This window comes from Punctularia strigosozonata, assembly GCF_000264995.1.
Source record: "Punctularia strigosozonata HHB-11173 SS5 unplaced genomic scaffold PUNSTscaffold_7, whole genome shotgun sequence".
NCBI classification, from domain to species: Eukaryota; Fungi; Basidiomycota; class Agaricomycetes; order Corticiales; family Punctulariaceae; genus Punctularia; species Punctularia strigosozonata.
Window position 1 is genome coordinate 765027 of NW_006767439.1, and position 17277 is coordinate 782303.

At 56.6% G+C, this 17277-nt stretch overlaps 7 protein-coding genes across 7 annotated transcripts; 2 read left to right on the forward strand and 5 right to left on the reverse strand.

Moving 5' to 3' along the window:
- Window positions 1–699: 699 nt before the first annotated feature.
- On the reverse strand, window positions 700–2405 carry PUNSTDRAFT_134758 (uncharacterized protein; the record flags this gene model as incomplete). Its single annotated transcript, XM_007384262.1, has 3 exons — window positions 700–1202; window positions 1268–1436; window positions 1629–2405. The coding sequence occupies 3 exons, from the start codon at window positions 2403–2405 to the stop codon at window positions 700–702; spliced, it is 1449 nt and encodes a 482-aa protein (XP_007384324.1).
- A 903-nt stretch (window positions 2406–3308) lies between these two features.
- On the reverse strand, window positions 3309–4538 carry PUNSTDRAFT_126444 (uncharacterized protein). The gene is made up of 3 exons (XM_007384263.1): window positions 4136–4538; window positions 3693–4045; window positions 3309–3575 (listed from the first exon to the last, which is right to left on the reverse strand). The coding sequence occupies exons 1-3, from the start codon at window positions 4302–4304 to the stop codon at window positions 3450–3452; spliced, it is 648 nt and encodes a 215-aa protein (XP_007384325.1). The 5' UTR covers window positions 4305–4538; the 3' UTR covers window positions 3309–3449.
- A 654-nt stretch (window positions 4539–5192) lies between these two features.
- On the forward strand, window positions 5193–8120 carry PUNSTDRAFT_143990 (alcohol oxidase). The gene is made up of 18 exons (XM_007384264.1): window positions 5193–5294; window positions 5360–5442; window positions 5497–5599; window positions 5653–5680; window positions 5731–5753; window positions 5820–5842; window positions 5894–5955; window positions 6011–6196; window positions 6251–6328; window positions 6387–6609; window positions 6661–6738; window positions 6799–6807; window positions 6863–6956; window positions 7016–7231; window positions 7292–7449; window positions 7511–7818; window positions 7875–7922; window positions 7978–8120. Exons 1-18 carry the CDS (start codon window positions 5200–5202, stop codon window positions 8005–8007), a joined length of 1845 nt encoding a protein of 614 aa, XP_007384326.1. The 5' UTR covers window positions 5193–5199; the 3' UTR covers window positions 8008–8120.
- A 727-nt stretch (window positions 8121–8847) lies between these two features.
- PUNSTDRAFT_52812 (uncharacterized protein) lies at window positions 8848–9961 on the forward strand. Its single transcript, XM_007384265.1, has 3 exons — window positions 8848–9320; window positions 9370–9617; window positions 9669–9961. Exons 1-3 carry the CDS (start codon window positions 8860–8862, stop codon window positions 9854–9856), a joined length of 897 nt encoding a protein of 298 aa, XP_007384327.1. The 5' UTR covers window positions 8848–8859; the 3' UTR covers window positions 9857–9961.
- Window positions 9962–10431: 470 nt separating this feature from the next.
- Window positions 10432–10641, reverse strand: PUNSTDRAFT_68736 (uncharacterized protein; the record flags this gene model as incomplete). Its single annotated transcript, XM_007384266.1, has 1 exon — window positions 10432–10641. A coding segment is annotated over one exon (210 nt), but the record flags the coding sequence as incomplete, so codon positions are not given.
- Window positions 10642–11126: 485 nt separating this feature from the next.
- Window positions 11127–11819, reverse strand: PUNSTDRAFT_68488 (uncharacterized protein; the record flags this gene model as incomplete). Its single annotated transcript, XM_007384267.1, has 1 exon — window positions 11127–11819. The coding sequence occupies one exon, from the start codon at window positions 11817–11819 to the stop codon at window positions 11127–11129; it is 693 nt and encodes a 230-aa protein (XP_007384329.1).
- Window positions 11820–12792: 973 nt separating this feature from the next.
- Window positions 12793–14505, reverse strand: PUNSTDRAFT_87784 (uncharacterized protein). The gene is made up of 5 exons (XM_007384268.1): window positions 14279–14505; window positions 13978–14219; window positions 13502–13911; window positions 13224–13442; window positions 12793–13162 (listed from the first exon to the last, which is right to left on the reverse strand). Exons 1-5 carry the CDS (start codon window positions 14307–14309, stop codon window positions 13009–13011), a joined length of 1056 nt encoding a protein of 351 aa, XP_007384330.1. The 5' UTR covers window positions 14310–14505; the 3' UTR covers window positions 12793–13008.
- Between the last annotated feature and the right edge of the window lie 2772 nt (window positions 14506–17277).

Genomic DNA, 17277 nt, shown 5'->3' on the forward strand with positions numbered 1-17277 from the left:
AGGTCTCAACACACGGCCGTGCAATTAATCCTCCCCCAAAACCGTCGCTTTGCTTCTCAGGTTCGCCGCTCGCGGGCACACCGGTGGCGACGGGAGAGCAGTGACTTGAACAGCACGCTGCGCAACGGAACTGCGGACTCGGCGCGTTCGAGGACGTCGTTCGCAGGAAGGTCAGGCGGCCAAATATACAACGCCGCGAGCTGCAGAGACATGACATGGAAAAGGGAGAGCTCGAATCGCCTGATGCTGCTCGCCGCAGCGCGCGTGGAAAGACAGATCGGTTATAGCACACTGGTGACACACCGCGTATGCATCGACGCTACGCGTTGCAAGAGATGGAGAGAAAGGATGTTAATAGGACAAGCCGCCCATGACCAGTCCGTGCCGAGAGTAAATAAATAAAAACACTACGGTAACGAAAGCACACACCGCACCCAGACCAACCAAAAAAAGGGGAAGAATTGACAGGGTCCGTTGAGCCCAAGGTCTAAAGACATGTATGAGAACCCTGTAGCCGGAAGGAACACAACTGGCACGCTATACGGCGCGTTCGTCCCGACGACTCCGCGGCGAGGAACCCCGCATCCGGATTCGAATACGCTGCGCAAAGACCAATCAGATAAGGGAGACACTCGGAGGGGAAGGGGCGGCCCGGAACGAGAGCTCACCTAAACTATAGTACAGGCTTCGTTTGCCCGCTCAGTGCAGCAAGGCCATTCCGGAGGCAAGCGCGATCGCCACCGCCGCTGCCCACACGTGCACGAGCAACATCGGCCCCGCCCCGCTCGTCGACGCGTTCTCGATCGTGACGTAGCCCGAGCCGCACGCCTGACTCGCGATCGTCGCCGCGGGGCCGTACACGCTCGCGAGCGCCGCCACCGTCGTCGTCACGCTCTGCACGTTGCCCGTCGTCCCGTTCGCTATCGGCGTCCCGGTCGTCGAGTTGGTCGAGTTGGCTGAGCCGAGCGCGGACTTGGCGGAGGCGGGGTCGGGCAGGGCGGCGTCGAAGAGCGACATGAGCGACTTTGTGCAGGCGGAGCAGGTCGGCTTGGTGTTGTTCGGCACGGCGAGGCCGAGCGGGAGCTGGTAGTAGAACACGTCGGACGGGTTCGTGTTGCGCACGGCTTCGAGATAGCAGTACGTGTTGGTCGTCTGGTCTGCCAAGCACCCGGCTTGCCGCATGACGGGGAACGCCAGTAATCCTGGATAAGCCGCCAGCGTTCAGTATAAAAAATGTCTCGCCGGCGCATATATGCGGTGAGCTCACCCTTGAGGGTGTCCTCGACGGTGGCGTTGTCCTCGTCCAGCTCTTGCGAACACTCCGTTTGCATTTGCGTCGCGAACCAGTTCAGGTTGGCAACGCAGGTGTCAGATGTGAGCTTGGTATTGCAGGTGCCCCAGATGATGGTGTTCAGTAGCGTCAAATTCGTCTGTGCCTGTATCTGCTCGTTAGTACCCACACGATACGGTGAGCACGACCAATCCGGAACGAAAGGGGAACGGCAGACAAACCGACGACACATAACAACATAGATAACAGACAACATGAGCACTCAACCACGACGCGATCATAACGAAAAAAGGGAGAGGGTAGAGGGGGGTTCTGCGGTCAGACTGGCGACGCTCACCTGAATGAAAGCGTTCGAGCTCTGGAGCAGCATCGAAAAGGGCCGACACGACCGGAACGCCTCGGTCTGCGTCATGTTGATGAAAAAGTTTTGACACGCGAGCGTCGAGAAGTTGGCGCCGAGCGTGTCGAGCGGTTGCGGGAACGGCGTCGGCAGCACCGGGTCCTCGGCCGGTATCGTAGGCACCGCGTCGTTCGAGTCTGATGAGGTCGTCGTCGTCGGTGCGCCTTCGGACGTCGCCGACCCTGTGCTCGGGAACGCCAGCCCCGACGACGAGGACGCAGGCGCTTGCGGCTCGCGCTTGTGACGGTGCACCTTCCAGTCCCACGCGCGCTCGGGCGTGGGTGACTGGCCATCGATGAGGTCGAGGAACACGGGGTGAGCGAGACAGCGCGTCGTCGCCGCTACCAGGATGAGCACGAGCGGGACGACGAGGATCGACGTCCATTTCGCGCGCCGGCCGGCTTGGCGCTTCAGCTCTTCCCTGTTCCCGCGCGGGGGCGGGGACAGCAGCGGGACGTTGGTGAGGTCATACGCTACGGTCCGTATCGGCTTGAGGAGCGGCGAGGGCGACGTCGAGCGCGAGCGGGACGGGCCCGCCTCGCTTACGCTCAGGCTTTCGCGGGATCCGGACGGGTGGTGGTAGGTCGGCGGCGCAGGTCCGTTGTCGACTGTTTGCGGGGGCTGGGGCGAGGGAGGCGGGGTGAACATCCGGCCTTTTGCGCTTGAGGAAGAAGGAACGTGGTACAAAGGAATGTAAGGCGGTCTGGGAGACATCGATGTCAGCATTGGACGGGCTTCCCTGCGAGCTGGGACTGCAAAAAAGGTAGGGACGGAACGGGCGGCGGTCGTCAATATCTGGTCGGTTGGCTGCTCCGCCTCCAGCCTGGTGTGGGGTGCGCAGAGGCTCGAGCTATAGCCCCCGCAGCGAGCAGCCTGACCTCATGGGCAGTCCATCCAATGGTATCCAGTCCTGTCACTCCAAACCTGCATATCCGCGGAGGCACTGCAGGAGACCAGACCGAGCCCAGCAAACGCCATGATCAGATGTCTACACCGCACGCCCAAATTCCAGCAACCCTCTCCCGCAGAGCCAGATATAGCTACAGAACCCGCGCTTACTCACCTCGTGAGCGTATCGTCCTAGCCTCTAGGTATCGTCGTTCGTCAAGAGTGGATGACAAGGCGCATCGCCCTCAGTGGTGGTGGACGGGAGGTTTTGTAACTAGCCAACAAACGCCGGCGTCGCCTTTCTCCCTCTGCCGTGGGCAGCGGCGCACGCTGATGTGCTGCCATCGCGCGGGTCGTGGGGGCCTAGACCGCCGTTCCTGGGATGGAAGTGCCTGACCAAATCCGGAAGTTTCGTGTTCGTGCGTTCCAGTTGGCCAGCGTTTCATTCCGCAGAATATGTATCCGTGGCGACGAGGCGTAGTACAAAGGCGTCCGAAATGAGTGCGAGAGTTGCCAATAGCGTCGTCGGCGCCGTTAGCAAGGCAAGAAGACCCCGCGTCCGAGACATGCGCAACAGTGGGTCCCGGCTTGGGCTAACCAGCGCCTAAAGACTATCGGCCTAAAGCAGTAGACTCGTCCAAACTCCGCTCGCTGTTGGCAATGGGAAAGATCTGCGCATTTCACATCGCGATTAGCGGAGCCTGGGCATCACCATCTCCCGCATGCAAAGGCGCAGAGAACCAAGCACCCACATCCAGCCACGTCCTCTTCCGATTGATCATCGTCTGTCTGTTACACAAGGGCCCGTCCTCCATCATCGTACAGATAGAGTACACGCTGCCATGAAACACGAGAGTAATAACACAGCGTCTATGCCCCCATCGTCTTCTGGTCCGCCACCTGTTTTTCCTTCAGGTGCGCGGTCTTCCCATAGCTGTCGACATAGTCCGGGGACTTGGTATACGCCAGACCCTCCTTGCCAGGGTACTTTTGAACCTACGCGCATCAAACATCGATCAGCATCACGTCCCGATCTCCGTCAGACATCACAACATCGCGCATCCGCATCCCCCGGTGAGGTATGACGTCGGAGCGCCCAAGTAAGACACCTACCCGCTGCTTTGACTTCTGCGGAATGTACCCGTCCGCCTCGCTGCCAGCCCGTGCCATCTTCTCTTCGTGCGTCAGCTTGTGCCACGGCGTCCCGCTCGCGCCCACCGCCTCTTCGTCGGACACGGTCCCAGACAGATCCGCGTCGTTCGCCGCCAAGCCGAAGTTCTGGCGCGCTGTCGTGCCGAGGGACGACGGGTGCGTGAACGACGTGACACCCGATCTGTACTTCTCGTTGATGCGCTGCATGTCGGACGGGTCGGGCTGGAGCACCTCCTTCGACGTGCGCAGGGTGGTGGCGATCGCGCCGGCCGGGCGCTCGTTCGGGAACGCCGCCTTGCGGTAGCGGTGCTGCCCTGCATTAACAAAGACACCGGATGAGCGTGAAGAACATGATAGGACGCCAATCAATCAAATATCCTACGAGGACGAATATGGACACTTACAGGTAGGGATCGCGGCAGGCGAGGGATCGTTTTCCTTGTTGCGGTGCCGGCGGTTGAGGTTCCACCAGAACACGTACAAGCCGCCGGCGACGACGCCCATGCCGAGTATCATCTCCGTCTGGCGCTGGCGCATCACGGCGCGAGGCAGGGGATCGTGGTTGTTCGACATCGTGGAATTGGTGTGGGTGCTATAGGTCAAATGGCGTAGTCAATGGTTTTTCGAGGACGCGACGTCGAGGGGCGGAGCTTGATATACTGCGACGGCTCGAGCCTCGAGTGATTTCATCCCGGACGGGATGACCCGCTGGGCGGCGACGGATCGAAACTCTAGTGGAGGTTCGCGCAAAGGTCCGGACACTGGACAGGAGCAGACGGCGATCGTCCATCTACTTCTTCAAGCTATTGTGTCGCGACTCAGAGCTTGCTACATAGATCGCCAGTTCTACGCGCCTATACAGGTGAATTTTTTGTTCCGCAGTCCTTGTAGAGAGTCAAAACATGCGAACGGAAGGTTCTGACATACGATCGTCACAAATTTAAACCAGCGGATCGAGGTCAACATCGGGAGGCTGCACAGCCACCTAACCGGCCCTTTTCTCGGCGTCATGCGCCGTGGTCACGAACTTCAATGCATGCATGGTTTCGGATTCATTACGCTGCTCGCCGCACGGTTCCTGAAAGCTTTGCCTGATACCTGGTTACTGGAAGACATCGTGAATACCTTCACCGATTTGCTTTCACTGAACAGTCGGACCGGTTTGCGACGTTGTGCACGATGAACCCAGCAGTATCCTGGTACATAATCAACGGATCCAGCACATAGAACCCGCATTTTGCAAGCAAGCCCCGAACAAGCTTTGTCTTCAACACCAGGACAAACTTGGCTATTCTAAGCCGATACACGCGAGTTCGTGCTCGTGGGACCGATTTCAGAAGCTTCCCTGCTTTGTGAACAGGACCCCGTGGAAGCAGTCCGAGATCGTTATCAAGCTCGAACACCCGCAAGACGAGGATTATTAACGGGTTAACCAGCGCGTCGACGTGCCAGCTGACTGTAGCTAGATATGCCTCTCGTCACGGATCCCGAGATCTTCGCGGCTGCAGAGTTCGACTATGTCGTCATCGGGGGCGGCACTGCAGGACTCGTCGTTGCATCCAGGTAAGTGCCCGGTCTTGTCGAGCCCAAGCGGAGCTATAGTCGATGAGCTGACGCGCAAAAAAAAGGCTGACGGAAGATCCAAGCATCAAGGTCGGTGTGATCGAAGCAGGGGAGTGGCACAAGGACGATCCCAAGGTCAATATTCCTGGTAGGTGGAGTCGCTCGTCACAATTGAATCGCCGCTCAGATGGTTATGGACCAGGACTGGCTGGTCAAACAATGGGGGATCCGAAATATGATTGGTCATTTCTGTCTGTACCTCTGAGCGAATGCGAGGGAAGACAAGCTTTCATACCGAGGCGAGTGTGCATTGCAATACTCGAATGTAGCACGCTGCATACCAACGTACGACATTTAGAGGCAAGGGACTCGGTGGTTCTTCTATGGTTGGTTCTTCGTACTAACCTGTGAGACTCGTGTCTGAGCACTTGAACAGTTGAATTTGCTTGGACTGAACCGGTAAGTAACCGGTCTCTGATATCCAGGCAGCAACACATAACGTCTTCAACTTGTTACGATTGCCAGTGCCTCCGCCGCTGAGTATGATGGTACGTTGATACGTGTTCTAGAGGTCCACACACTCTGAGAGTAATGTGTAGCCATTGAGCAACTTGGAAACCCTGGTTGGAACTGGCAGTCGTTCCTCAAATACATGAAGAAGGTTTGTCCTTTTTACTCGCTACGTCAAGACCACGTCTTCACACTCACGACAACAGTCCGAAACAGCACTGCCGATATCAGCTTCCATACCCACTCACCAAGCGATCCCGCCGCCCTCGACGGAATTACATGGAACCTCTGGACCCATCGTGAAGGCGTATTACCCGCCGTGGTGGTCTTCCGTGCAAGAACCCTTCTTCCAAACCTTGGAATCGTTCGGCGTCGCGGCCAACGCGGAACCGGTTCGTCTTGTCTCTCTGTTCTTCTCTTGACTTGGGTCGCTGATACTTCGATAGGGAAACGGGCATAATCTCGGTGCGTCAAAGTCATTCGCTACCATTGATGCCAAGGGTATACGGACCTACTCGGTCAACGTAAGCTCAAAAGAGTGGTCTATTCGCGGTTACGGCTAATGATCTGTTGGCAAATCAGTATCTCGAGCCTCACTTGGACAGGCCGAACCTTTCTATCATCACCGGCGCTCACGCGACCAGAGTCGTTCTGCGCAAGTCGGACGATGGTCAATCCGTACTCGCAGAAGCAGTGGAATTCACCGTTTCCGGCAATCAGCGACGATACACCACTAAGAAGGTTACTAGGGAAGTCGTCCTGTCAGCTGGAACCTATCAGACACCCCAACTCCTCGAACTTTCTGGTGGGGATCATTCGGTTGCCTCTTCATGACATGTTGATCATGCGCAAAAAGGCATCGGGAACAAGCAAATCTTGGAGAAATTCGGCATCGAATGTCTTCTCGACCTGCCCACGGTGGGAGAAAACATGCGTAAGAGGCTCTAGTACGACTCGCAGCTTAATCTGGGTCTCACGAGGACGAATAACATAGAGGATCATGGTAAGGGATCGTCCACCAGCGTTCGCAGAATCGTCTTAATTCTCCGACTGTCAAGTGTATGCACTGTCCATCCATGAGATCGACCCGAAGCACCTCACCCTGGAGGCGTTGTCCGATCCTCTGGAGCTATCGCACCAACAAGAACTCTAGTTAGGCTTTGCATTGTATCTTATAGACCCGCCATTGACGTACGTTCTTTTGCACACAGTAAAACGTTGCAAGGCATGCTCGCGTCAGCGATAGCAGTCGTATTCGCCTATCTACCATCACAGACGTTCTTATCGGCGGATGAGCTGGTTACTGCCCACCAGGAGCGTCTAATGTCGCAGGGCGAACAGAAGCTCCAGGATATCTTCCCCGGACTCCGCAAACAGCTAGAACTGCAACGAAAATGGCTCCTAGATGCCGCGCACGCAAATGCAGAGTACGTGCCGCGGACACCTGCAGGATGCCGATTGTGCGCTCATGACCTCGATTTCATCAGATTGATTCCGTTTCCTGGTTTCTTTCCTATGCCTGGGCATGTTGCGGAGGCTGGGAAACGGTATAGCAGCATGGTCTCCGCTCTCATGCACCCGTTCTCTCGTGGTAGCGTACATATCGCGTCTGCGGATCCTACAGTCCCTCCTGCGATTGATCCGGGTATGCTCTCCATCTTCGGCTCTCCAGATTGAACCAACAGGCTGAATACCTTTCGGTCCAGCCTACTTCACCAACCCTATCGATCTTCAGCTGCTGAAGGCGATACTCAAGTTCACGCTGAAGCTCTACGACACCCCACCTTTCTCAAATCTCGTCAAAGCACGTGTGGCGCCGCAGCTAGACTCGAAGGACGAGGCGGCACAGGACGATGTTCTGGAGCAACACATCAAGAGCACCGGCGGTGCAGTCTATCATCCCATCGGAACGGCGAACATGATGCCGCGTGAGGATGGAGGAGTGGTGGATCCGCAGCTGAAGGTGTACGGGACGGCGAACCTGCGCGTCGTTGATGCTTCCATCATTCCCATTGTGAGTCGCAGTGTCAATCATAGAGTGTCGAAAACCTCAGTCCTCGTTAATCTCAGCAAATTTCGTGTCATACGCAGTCCATCGTGTATGCGATAGCAGAGAGGGTGAATCTCCTTATGCGACCAGTCGGTACCTTGCGACTCATGCACCGTACAACAGGCTGTCGATATCATCCTGGAGCAAAACTGAATACTCATGGCTCTCAACTTGAAGATCGTGTTCTTTTCGAGCTATCTGACTGTTATCTTACCAAGCTATTCCGGGATGTATGCGGCTCGCGGTGTTATGCATTCTTCGTCGACAGGCCTGAAAGTACGAGCACGTTATTTGCTGTCTCCTTAAAAAACACCAAATATACAAGAGAGGGCAATGATGAGTTGATACAATCCAAGTGGCAATTATCGAGACTCTTTCAACGCTCCTCACAATGGGCAGTCTCTTTCTTTGCCGTCCAGTTGGCGTGTCTTAATACTTCCCCAGTAATTGTGACAATCTTCAGCAGCACCTCGAATTCAGAAAGATATGACATGCCTTGGGTAGTTCAGCCCTAGCATGGTGGCCCGTTCGCTCAAGCCTGCTACATCTGCAGGAGTCTTCGGCAGTCTGAGGTACGTTTCAGGTTGTAGCCCAACCCAGCGAAGCAAGAAGTTGGAAGTCAACCCCTCCGGCCCCGACATGTAAATGATAGCTCCTCTTCATACAAAAAATGACGTACTGGCGTGCGACGACAGAACACCATATGCAACCTTGCAGCGGTAGGCTTTCGCAGATATTTTCCAGGGCACGTTTGACAGGATAGTTCTGCCCAGCCTTCTCGCCCCCAAGAGACCCGGTGATTTTCACCTCGAGCACCATAAACAGGCGGCCTTCACTGTTCTGGGCAGTCCCTGTCCGAAAACACCCGTCTGGGAGTGGGTCCTGTGTGCGCGCGGGGCATGACCCTTCGACGTCGAACCCGGGGTTTACTTCCCACGGGCCCGAACTTGCAGCTGTCCCTGTCCCCCCGGAGGCGGAGCGTAGTCACTGTCCTAGGTCTTCACGATGAGCAACGACCTTCAAGTCACTATTCCCATCCACGGCACCTTCCGGCTCAGTCCCGATGCGAAACAGCTGCATCCGATATATCTGGCGACTTATGGCTCTCTTGAAGGTCCCGACATCATCCAGAGCCACGATAATGGCGTCGTCTGCCGCGCCACGTGGACTGGGCAGACTCTGTCATCGTCCGCCGCCATTCGGCGATCGCTGCCCACTAGGGTTGTCTTCAAGCTTTACTACTGCGATAGCCGACTGAATGACTTGGAGCACGAAGCCAGGATGTATGCACACGCCTCAAAGGTACAGGGTTCCGTCATCCCGCGTTGCTTCGGTCTTTTCGCTGGCGTAAATGTCGAAAACGAGGACGAGAGGGTGAAGCTTCTACTGCTCGAAGACTGCGGCGATCCTCGGAGGCATTCAAATGGAAAGCTTGTCCTTCCCGATGAATTCAGCTTGAAGCAGTCGTGGGTCGTTCTTCGTCAATGTTCGAGCGCTGTCTCACACAGTAATTAGCCTGGCCATAATCAAATGTCTGGTATTGCTCCATCAAGATGGCGGCCTCGAGCACCACGACTTCGAGCCGAGGAACATCGTATGGTTGAACGACGAGCGTCCTGTCATCGTGGATCTAGGCCACGCCAAGAGACACGAATGTGACCAACGCCTGGTGATCAGTCCGATGAAGCTCTACCCGGACATTGATGAGTTTGGCTGCTTTGAGGTGCATGATAGGTGCGTGAGGTACGGGATCTGGTTCCATGGTATGTCAATCCATTTGCACGGTGCATAGTCGTTTTCATACCTTCTCGTAGATGAAGTCTGTTTCGCCGGCGTCTGGATCCCGGCCAAGGATATTCATACCTTGGAAGACGTGATTCAACCTGCTGCGGAGCGTGGTGTGCGCATAGACGACCGGGCCTTGGAGGTGGCCAAACAGGTCTTTGCACATATCAAATTTCGCCGAGATCATTATCCAGAAAGTCTTGAGCCCCGGTCGTAGCTTATCACACCACGGTGGCCTGCTTTGAATCTCTGGCGAAGTATAATAACCTAGCCATGTTTTTTCGGTTGTACGACAATGCCAGCTAGTAATTTCCGAATCGGATCCTCACCCTGGGGTTCGTAGAGTTCTTCATCATGGACGATGCCGCTTTTCGACGACGAGCGACGAGTTGCATGTGAGGTCCCGGACGGAACGGCAGATCTGATAACCAGAGGCAGTCACAAACGCACATCGGCTTGGGCGTGTTCTCTCGAGTCAATCCTCAAAACGGCTGCCGATATCAATTGAGTGCGAGTGAGCATTCGTTACAATCAGCCTGCCATATCATAACGACAGGTATTTCGACGCGCAACATTGGGATCCTGCACGCAATTACGGGAAATGGAATGAGAAATGAGACAGCGACCAGTCGGATTCTTCAAGACCACGATGAGATGTAGTAGCAGTTCCCAAGGCTACGAACCACCTAATCGATCTATTCCTGGGGTTGGTGGCTGGGATGCCGCACTAGGAGAGGCAGCGGAGGTGGTAGTCGTGTTCTTTTCAGCTTGCTCAATCCGTGCTTTCCCTGTTCAGTCCGTGAGACAGTCCAGGGTTGTATGCGGCGCCAAATTCGAGGAATAGGAGGATGTTAGATAGGGTGAAAGATCTTGTTGTAACTCACAATCCAGTTTCTCAACCGGCCTACTTCCGGCCAAATCCTGTTCTCTTCTCCGTTCGTTGATGCTTTTCTTGGCATAGTAGAAGCTCACGCCCGCAGCAAATAGCAGCGAGCCCCATCCAAGGCCCTGGAAAGACGAGAGGACATGGATCACGGACTTGAAAACCGTCGCCAAAGAGTCGAGCGCACCATCATCTTTGGCGTGTTCATGTCTTCGACGTTGGTGCTGAGTATGTATACGTTCAATCACCAAGCAAATGTAGTGGAGTGTAGTGGAGTCGATGGCCACAGTGAAATGTGCGATGAGGCCGCGACGAGTGGTTTACGAGTACTCGTACCGCACAAGTCAAGGACTCGAGTATGTATGTATGTGGGTACGTCCGAGCCACGTGGAGCAGCCGTACGTCGGCATGGAGGACGTCGGTCAGTTACTCTCGGTGGCCTCTCAAGCTAACTTTTGTTTGCAGCTTGGCGGTAATTACAGTATAATCAACAGATCGTTTAACGCTGCTCTCGAAATCCGATCACCGAGTAGAGTACACAGGAGTGCGTACCATGTCTGCAAGTGCCCCTAGAACTCCCATTAATCGTGGTCATTGCATTCCGCTAATCAGAACTAGAGAGAGGGTAGATATTCATCATCAACCTCTTCAGCCATTTACTCTTCAGCCGCACGACACTGTTTACATGCTCATAGATTCGGCCTTGGATACACGCGTTGTGAAGTTCGACCGCGTCCCCATAGGCGTCGAAATATTGTCGGTATGCACTCCGGAGCACTTGAATCTCCTCCAGGTTCTTTGCGTTCCAGAACCCGTAGTCCACTCGGACCGAGTTTTGTAAACTTTTGACGAGGTCCGACTCGTTGTCTAAAACAAGGTTGTCCTGGAGGACAAAATCCTTGAGATACCATACAGACGGTTTGCTCAGCGCTGTCGCGCTTGCAAAGTGGCGAGGAAGATGTGAAGTCAAATCATGGGTTTCCAGCAGTTGCCCCAGTGATTGGGAAGCGAAGGCGTCGCAGAACTCGGGGAACGTGCATTTGTCAATCAACAGTCTATACGTGTTCGCCAATCCGTGCTCCTCCCCTTGATCGCGACACGTGCAAAAGCCTAGGCTTATATATATCTCGAGGCCGGGTCCAGGACGTTGACCGGTGAGTAACATCCCATAGAAGAGGTGGGGGAACGCCTGTTCAGGGGGCATAGATAGATGTGCTGGAGAGACAGCATCCTCCTCGGAGTCGCACGCAGGCACGCCCGTGAACTTCCATGCCTGTATAACCGTGGCCTTTGCCATTTCTTCACTGTCATCTCGTGAGGATGCCTCCGCATCGAGGACATATTGGTGCTCCAGGAACCACGGGTAATAGCCACCACGCTGGCCCGGTGGCAGCCTCCCCTCGTACTCCGCTTTGATATGCTGGCTCAGCGTCCCTTCGACCCGCCATTTGTGGATCTGAATCGGTTTGATTGCCATACGTTCGATGAGGCCGATGTATAAACCGAGCAAGTAGGCTCGGTCGTGACCTTGCAAAGGGACTTTGTTGAACCCGTAATCCTCGCACGTTTGTGGATGCTCGGGGATGACGTTTCGGCGTACGGCGAGGGCAAGATGGTGTGCGGTAGTGATCGTTTTCTGTGTCTTGCAATTAAAGATGTGTTCGACCCAGTCGTGCTTCTGACACTGGCGGCTGCAATAATACACTTTCTGGCAGCCTGCACACCGTTGCATGCCCTTGCCTTCCTCGCCGCACAGTTTACATTTCTGGGAAGAGGGCGGCATAACAGTGATCTAGCGCCAGCTCTGGGCGTGCTACGACGGCGTTCGATTCGCTTGGGCGAAAGACGGCTGCGTTCAGAGGGCGTCAATTACAATTCCTGTTCGTGACCGCGCTATACGCTGCTTGGGGGGAAAGAACCGCATGATGCTCAGCGCCAACGCGGCCTAATATATGATGATCGACTTACAATTCGAATCTTCGGGTGGCTTTGAAACGGTTGTTACAATGCTCGCGTCAAGAAACCAAAGAAACGAGATCCCAATGCCGCAGATGCGGGTGCGCAGAGTCGCAGGTAGGGCAAAGCTGGGGAGGATTGCGGGGAGAGGACAGCATCCGACAGCATTTGACAGCTCCGCGGGAACTCCGTACTCCCCGCAATGATCAAGGGAATCCAAAGCAAGTAAGGTAATTAAATGACCTTATGAACTCTTTATGACTATTCCATTCAAGTTGATGTTCCAAGAGAGCTACGGAACCTACGTACACGGGCAAGAGAAAGTGGATTTGATGCTGATGGAGGGTCATGATCGATGAGTTTACACAACGTCGGGTCCATGCGTTTGGTATGGGTTAGGCGTCACCAAGAATGTGTGTGTATGCGCGCGTAAGGTATCTTCTTCTCTTCTCTATGCCACATCCCGCCGTCGCCTTCCATTACCGCCTCGTCAGAACCCGAGACAAAAGAATACGAGGACGTGGATGACTCTAATCCACCCGCTCGTCGGGATACTGGTTCTCCTCGTCCTTGATGGCCTCGTACCCGTGCCCGTCCTCGACGCGCCTGTCGCGCGGTAACGGGCGTTCGGTCCGGGTGAGGTACATCGCCCACTCTTCTAGAGGGCGGAGGTTGAGCATTACCCTGTCACGAACACCGTCAGCACCAACATTATCGAGTCAAGTGGTATATAGGAGAGACGAACGTGTTGAATCTCCACGCGATGATGGGTATGCACATGCCGACAAAGGCGTCGGCTAGGTAGTGGTTCGCGGTAGCGACGATGGTCGTGAGCATCGCGGCAGGCCATATCGGCGCGATGAGCCGGATTGGCCTATGCGGGGCGAAGGTGTAGAGGACGCAGCCGACGAAGAATGCGTTGCCGAAGTGGAGGGACGGCATCGCGGCGTACACAAGCTGGAATCTGAACGCATACAAGGTAAGGCACTGTTGATGGGATGAATGGGTTGATAGAGCACGTACCGGTTCTTTGTCCATGCGGAGTGCTGGCCCGAGTGGAGCACGTCCACGAAGCCGTACTCTTCCGGGAGGAGGCGCGGTGGGCAGACGCGGTAGACGGTCATGATGAAGAACGCGATGATGTTCGAGAGCGCCATGGTGCGGCGGACGCGGGGGAAGACGTCGGCGCGGAAGGTGTAGAGGTAGGCGAGGAAGCAGACGCCGAGGACGATGTGCGAGTAGTAGATCTTGCGCATGACCAGCATCCAGAAGGGCGCGCGCTTGTGCTCGAGCCACCAGGTCTGCACGGCGCGCTCGATGTCGAGGTGGAGGAGGTGTTCGAGCGAGAGGATTTGCTGCGCGTGCCGGAGCGCGGTCGCAGGTGCGGAAGGAGAGAGGTGGGTGGCGGAGAAGGCGCGCGCGCCTTGATACGTCTGCAACACGCACACAGCTAGGTCAGCATCCCCGTTTGTTCATGTCGGGGCGAGAGGAAGACGAACCCAGTAGGCTAGGTTCCAGTACCATATTTCAAGCAAGAAGGGGAAATGCCAGAGCAGGCGGGAGGTGAGGGTGTTGCGGAACCGGGACGTGTCCGGCACGGCGAGGTGGACGCCGAAGAAGGCGAGCGTCCGGGGCGGGGCGCCGGGCGAGGGCGGTTGAGCGGGCTCGCGCCAGCGGATCTTGGTGAGCGAGAGACCGCGGGTGTTGGCGAGGGTGCCAACGGTGAAGCCGAGGGCGATGACTGAATGGAGAAAGGTAATCAGATATATAGATGAGAAACGATGAACGAATGCGACGCACGCCCTGGCTCGATTATGTTCTCGATGCCCATGATGGCGAGGAGGGGTCGTGTGCCAAACGAACGAAGCGTGCGTCTATGGTCTGAGACTGCGCGAGTATGTAACAGTGGTGGAGTAACGGGCGGATGCGAATGCGGTCGACGCGGGGGGCGGGAGGGATAAACACGACGGCACTGTGAAAGGGAGATGTAAAGGACGAGCTGGAAAGCTGTACGCAGAGCTGGAAGGGCGACCGGCAAGGCGACCGGCGCAGTTTACGTTGGGATGGGTTGGGACCCCCGTCGTCGCGTGGCCGCCGCGCTGGCCCGTCAGCGCGAACGTCATCGCCCTTCTCGCAGGCCTCTCATTGGCCCGCCACCTTCTCCGTCCAATCAGGCGCGGCGCCTTGCACAGCACGCGTGGCGTGATGGTGGCCGAGCGCGCTTTCCCCGCTCCCGAGGCGTGTGTTGGAAAGAAGCGGGGCTTGTTCGTTGCCCCCCGGCGGGCGTCATGGTCGCTCGTACGCACCTCGTCCGCTTTTCTTTCTGCAACGACGACGACGACGACGCAAGCGAGGACCAGACCGTCGCTCCCGGCTCCCGCTGACCAAGGCGCACTGACGCGATCGAGTCGCCTTCCGGCGCTTGCGCAGCCGCAGCACCGACGACGACCCCGACGACGCCCGCGCACCAGTTTTTTTTCCCTCGCATCACCGCGCTCTGAAGCCTTCCCGCTGCGTGCGATCAGCCATCAGGAAGAGCGTAACACAACATGGTCCGCCCTCGCGCCTCACTCGATGGCGGTGCCCGCGTCCGCGTACAGCCGTCGCGTACAGCCAAGACGCGCGCTGGCCTGTCCACTTCGCGTCCGTATTCTCCCAGCCCGCGACGATGCAGCAAGAGCAAAGGCAACCCCCTGGAACCCAGCACCGCGCAAAATCAAACCGCGGTCCTCTCGGACGACCATGGATCGTCCGATCTCGTCTTTGTGCAAGAGTACCGTTCGCCCGTGACTCCGCTGGCCCTCGTTTCTGCAGATTCTCAGTCGCATACCCTGTGTGCGAGCCCGGGAGCGCCAACGCACGAAGAGACCAGCTCGGAGACGAACTCGCTCGGCGTGCCCGTGTCGATGCTGCATACATTTCGGCCAGCATTCAGAGCCGAGGAACCGACCGGCGCTCCTAACGCGGCCATGTGCACCTTCCACTCGCATACATTCTCTGTGATTGACTCCGTATCTGGTTCCGCTCCTTCCTCTCCTAACCCGGATCAACAAGAGCCATTCCCCGAAGAAGAAGAAAACCGCGCGGTATACGCGGAGGTCGGCCCACACGGATCTCATTGGGAAGAGTACTACAACCGAATGTTCGCTCCTCTCGCCGCCCCGCTGCCCGTGGACTTGCCGTCTCTCGTGCCGTCTCTTTCCTCTCCTTCGTCTCGCTCGGACTTTGGCCAAGAACCAGAAGAAACGCACTTTGACCGCCTTCGGCGCCTCGGACAGCAGCTTCAGCGGGCTCAACCCTTGGCAGGCGGATATCACGGCCAGGACTCGTACCAGGACTCGAGGCCTCTGTTCTATGGCGCGCATACATCCGGACCTGTGGTTTCGAATCCTGACTCGGTGTTGTATCGCGGACAGCAACACGACTTTTCTTCTACCGGACAGGGCTTGGACTTCGGACCCAACATATCTGCAACACTCTTTGGCTCTGGCAGCGGCTCTGAACTCGGTGCTTGGCGACTCGGTGCTTCCTCCTCCACCCTGGATTACACTAATAACAACGACCCGGGACCTCACAAGACTCAACCGCCTTTTGGGACACCTGGCGACGGTATGATTTCGGCTTCATCCTCTGCTACTGCGGCTACTGGCTCTAGGTTTCCGTCTCTTGCTATGAGCGCCGATCTGGACCGGGGTCAAGAATTCAGGACGTTGTGCAAAAGCTTTTCGTACCACTCGCCTGCGACGGTCGGACATGCTGAGAGAGGCGGAGCGTACTATCCTCTGGCACCGGCCGTGTTCTATGAGAACGGCTCTGGATCTGCGACGCCTCGCGAAGGAGCTCATCACCGGGACCGTCACGATGGGCAATATGATCGTCCGCAGATTTACTGCGGAAGTGGCTCTGGCTCTGCAACACCCCGTGAAGGTCATCAAGATTTCTACGATGTACGGTATGATCATCAGCAAGCTCCGACGAGTTCGGCTTGGACGCATACAATCAGGACTGGGTCTGTGGCCGGCGCGAATAGCAACAGTGAAGCTTCGGTTTTCCAGACGACGAACCGTGCTGACGCTGACGCGTGGTTTTATCAGACGGCTGGACGAACTTTGTGCCGTACCAGCATCAACATCATCATCAGCCGGGACGTCAAAGCCCGTCGACGCCCAGGATGTACCAACCGCCTCTACCTCCGCAGCAACAGCCAGTACGGGCATATACGCCATCGGACCCTTTCTTAGACGACCTCGGGTTGGATGTCGGCGCGCCGTTTTCGGTACTCGTCTTCTTCCTGCTTTCTTCACCGTTCTCCCCCCTTTTAGTACCGTGCTGACGGTTATCTCATAGTATGAAGAAGCCGCGCCGATACAGGGGTCAAAGCCCTCCCTATTGCCTGCGGCGAGCTCGTCATATTCGTCGCTTGCTGGGGCGCTCGAGTTGCCGTCTGTGGTCCTGGACGAAACGTCGACGGCCGTGTCGGACGCGGCCGACCCGGGGAACGACGGTGAGCGACGAAGTGAGCAGGAAGAGCAACCGGGCGAACGCCAGGATTGCGCTGGCGAACTAGAAGGCCAAGAAGAAAGTCCGGACGCGGGCGGATTCGAGCCCCCGAGGATGAGCAAGCTGAAGCCGATTCCGCTCCCCGAGACGTCGCCCGACGCGGGTCACGCCCTGATACCATCCGAAACTCCCCGGGTCGAAGACGACGGACTAGGCGGGCAACAGCAAGACCTGGAATTCTTTGTCGGCGTCGCGCAGGATCCGCCTTATGATCCTCCCGTGCCGTCGGGCGACGACGC

Excerpts from the sequence above, each read along its gene's own strand:
- PUNSTDRAFT_126444 (XM_007384263.1), bottom strand. The coding sequence starts at position 4,304 with ATGTCGAACAACCACGATCCCCTGCCTCGCGCCGTGATGCGCCAGCGC. Across the intron at positions 4,046-4,135 it reads GCCTGCCGCGATCCCTACCT|GGCAGCACCGCTACCGCAAG; the intron begins GTAAGTGTCCAT and ends TTGTTAATGCAG. Across the intron at positions 3,576-3,692 it reads CGCAGAAGTCAAAGCAGCGG|GTTCAAAAGTACCCTGGCAA; the intron begins GTAGGTGTCTTA and ends TGATGCGCGTAG.
- PUNSTDRAFT_52812 (XM_007384265.1), top strand. The coding sequence starts at position 8,860 with ATGAGCAACGACCTTCAAGTCACTATTCCCATCCACGGCACCTTCCGG. Across the intron at positions 9,321-9,369 it reads GAATTCAGCTTGAAGCAGTC|CCTGGCCATAATCAAATGTC; the intron begins GTGGGTCGTTCT and ends CACAGTAATTAG. Across the intron at positions 9,618-9,668 it reads GTACGGGATCTGGTTCCATG|ATGAAGTCTGTTTCGCCGGC; the intron begins GTATGTCAATCC and ends ACCTTCTCGTAG.
- PUNSTDRAFT_87784 (XM_007384268.1), bottom strand. The coding sequence starts at position 14,309 with ATGGGCATCGAGAACATAATCGAGCCAGGGC. Across the intron at positions 13,443-13,501 it reads TCCGCATGGACAAAGAACCG|ATTCCAGCTTGTGTACGCCG; the intron begins GTACGTGCTCTA and ends GTATGCGTTCAG. Across the intron at positions 13,163-13,223 it reads ATCGCGTGGAGATTCAACAC|GGTAATGCTCAACCTCCGCC; the intron begins GTTCGTCTCTCC and ends TGTTCGTGACAG.
- PUNSTDRAFT_143990 (XM_007384264.1), top strand. The coding sequence starts at position 5,200 with ATGCCTCTCGTCACGGATCCCGAGATCTTCGCGGCTGCAGAGTTCGAC. Across the intron at positions 5,443-5,496 it reads TCCCAAGGTCAATATTCCTG|GACTGGCTGGTCAAACAATG; the intron begins GTAGGTGGAGTC and ends GTTATGGACCAG. Across the intron at positions 7,450-7,510 it reads CCCTCCTGCGATTGATCCGG|CCTACTTCACCAACCCTATC; the intron begins GTATGCTCTCCA and ends CTTTCGGTCCAG.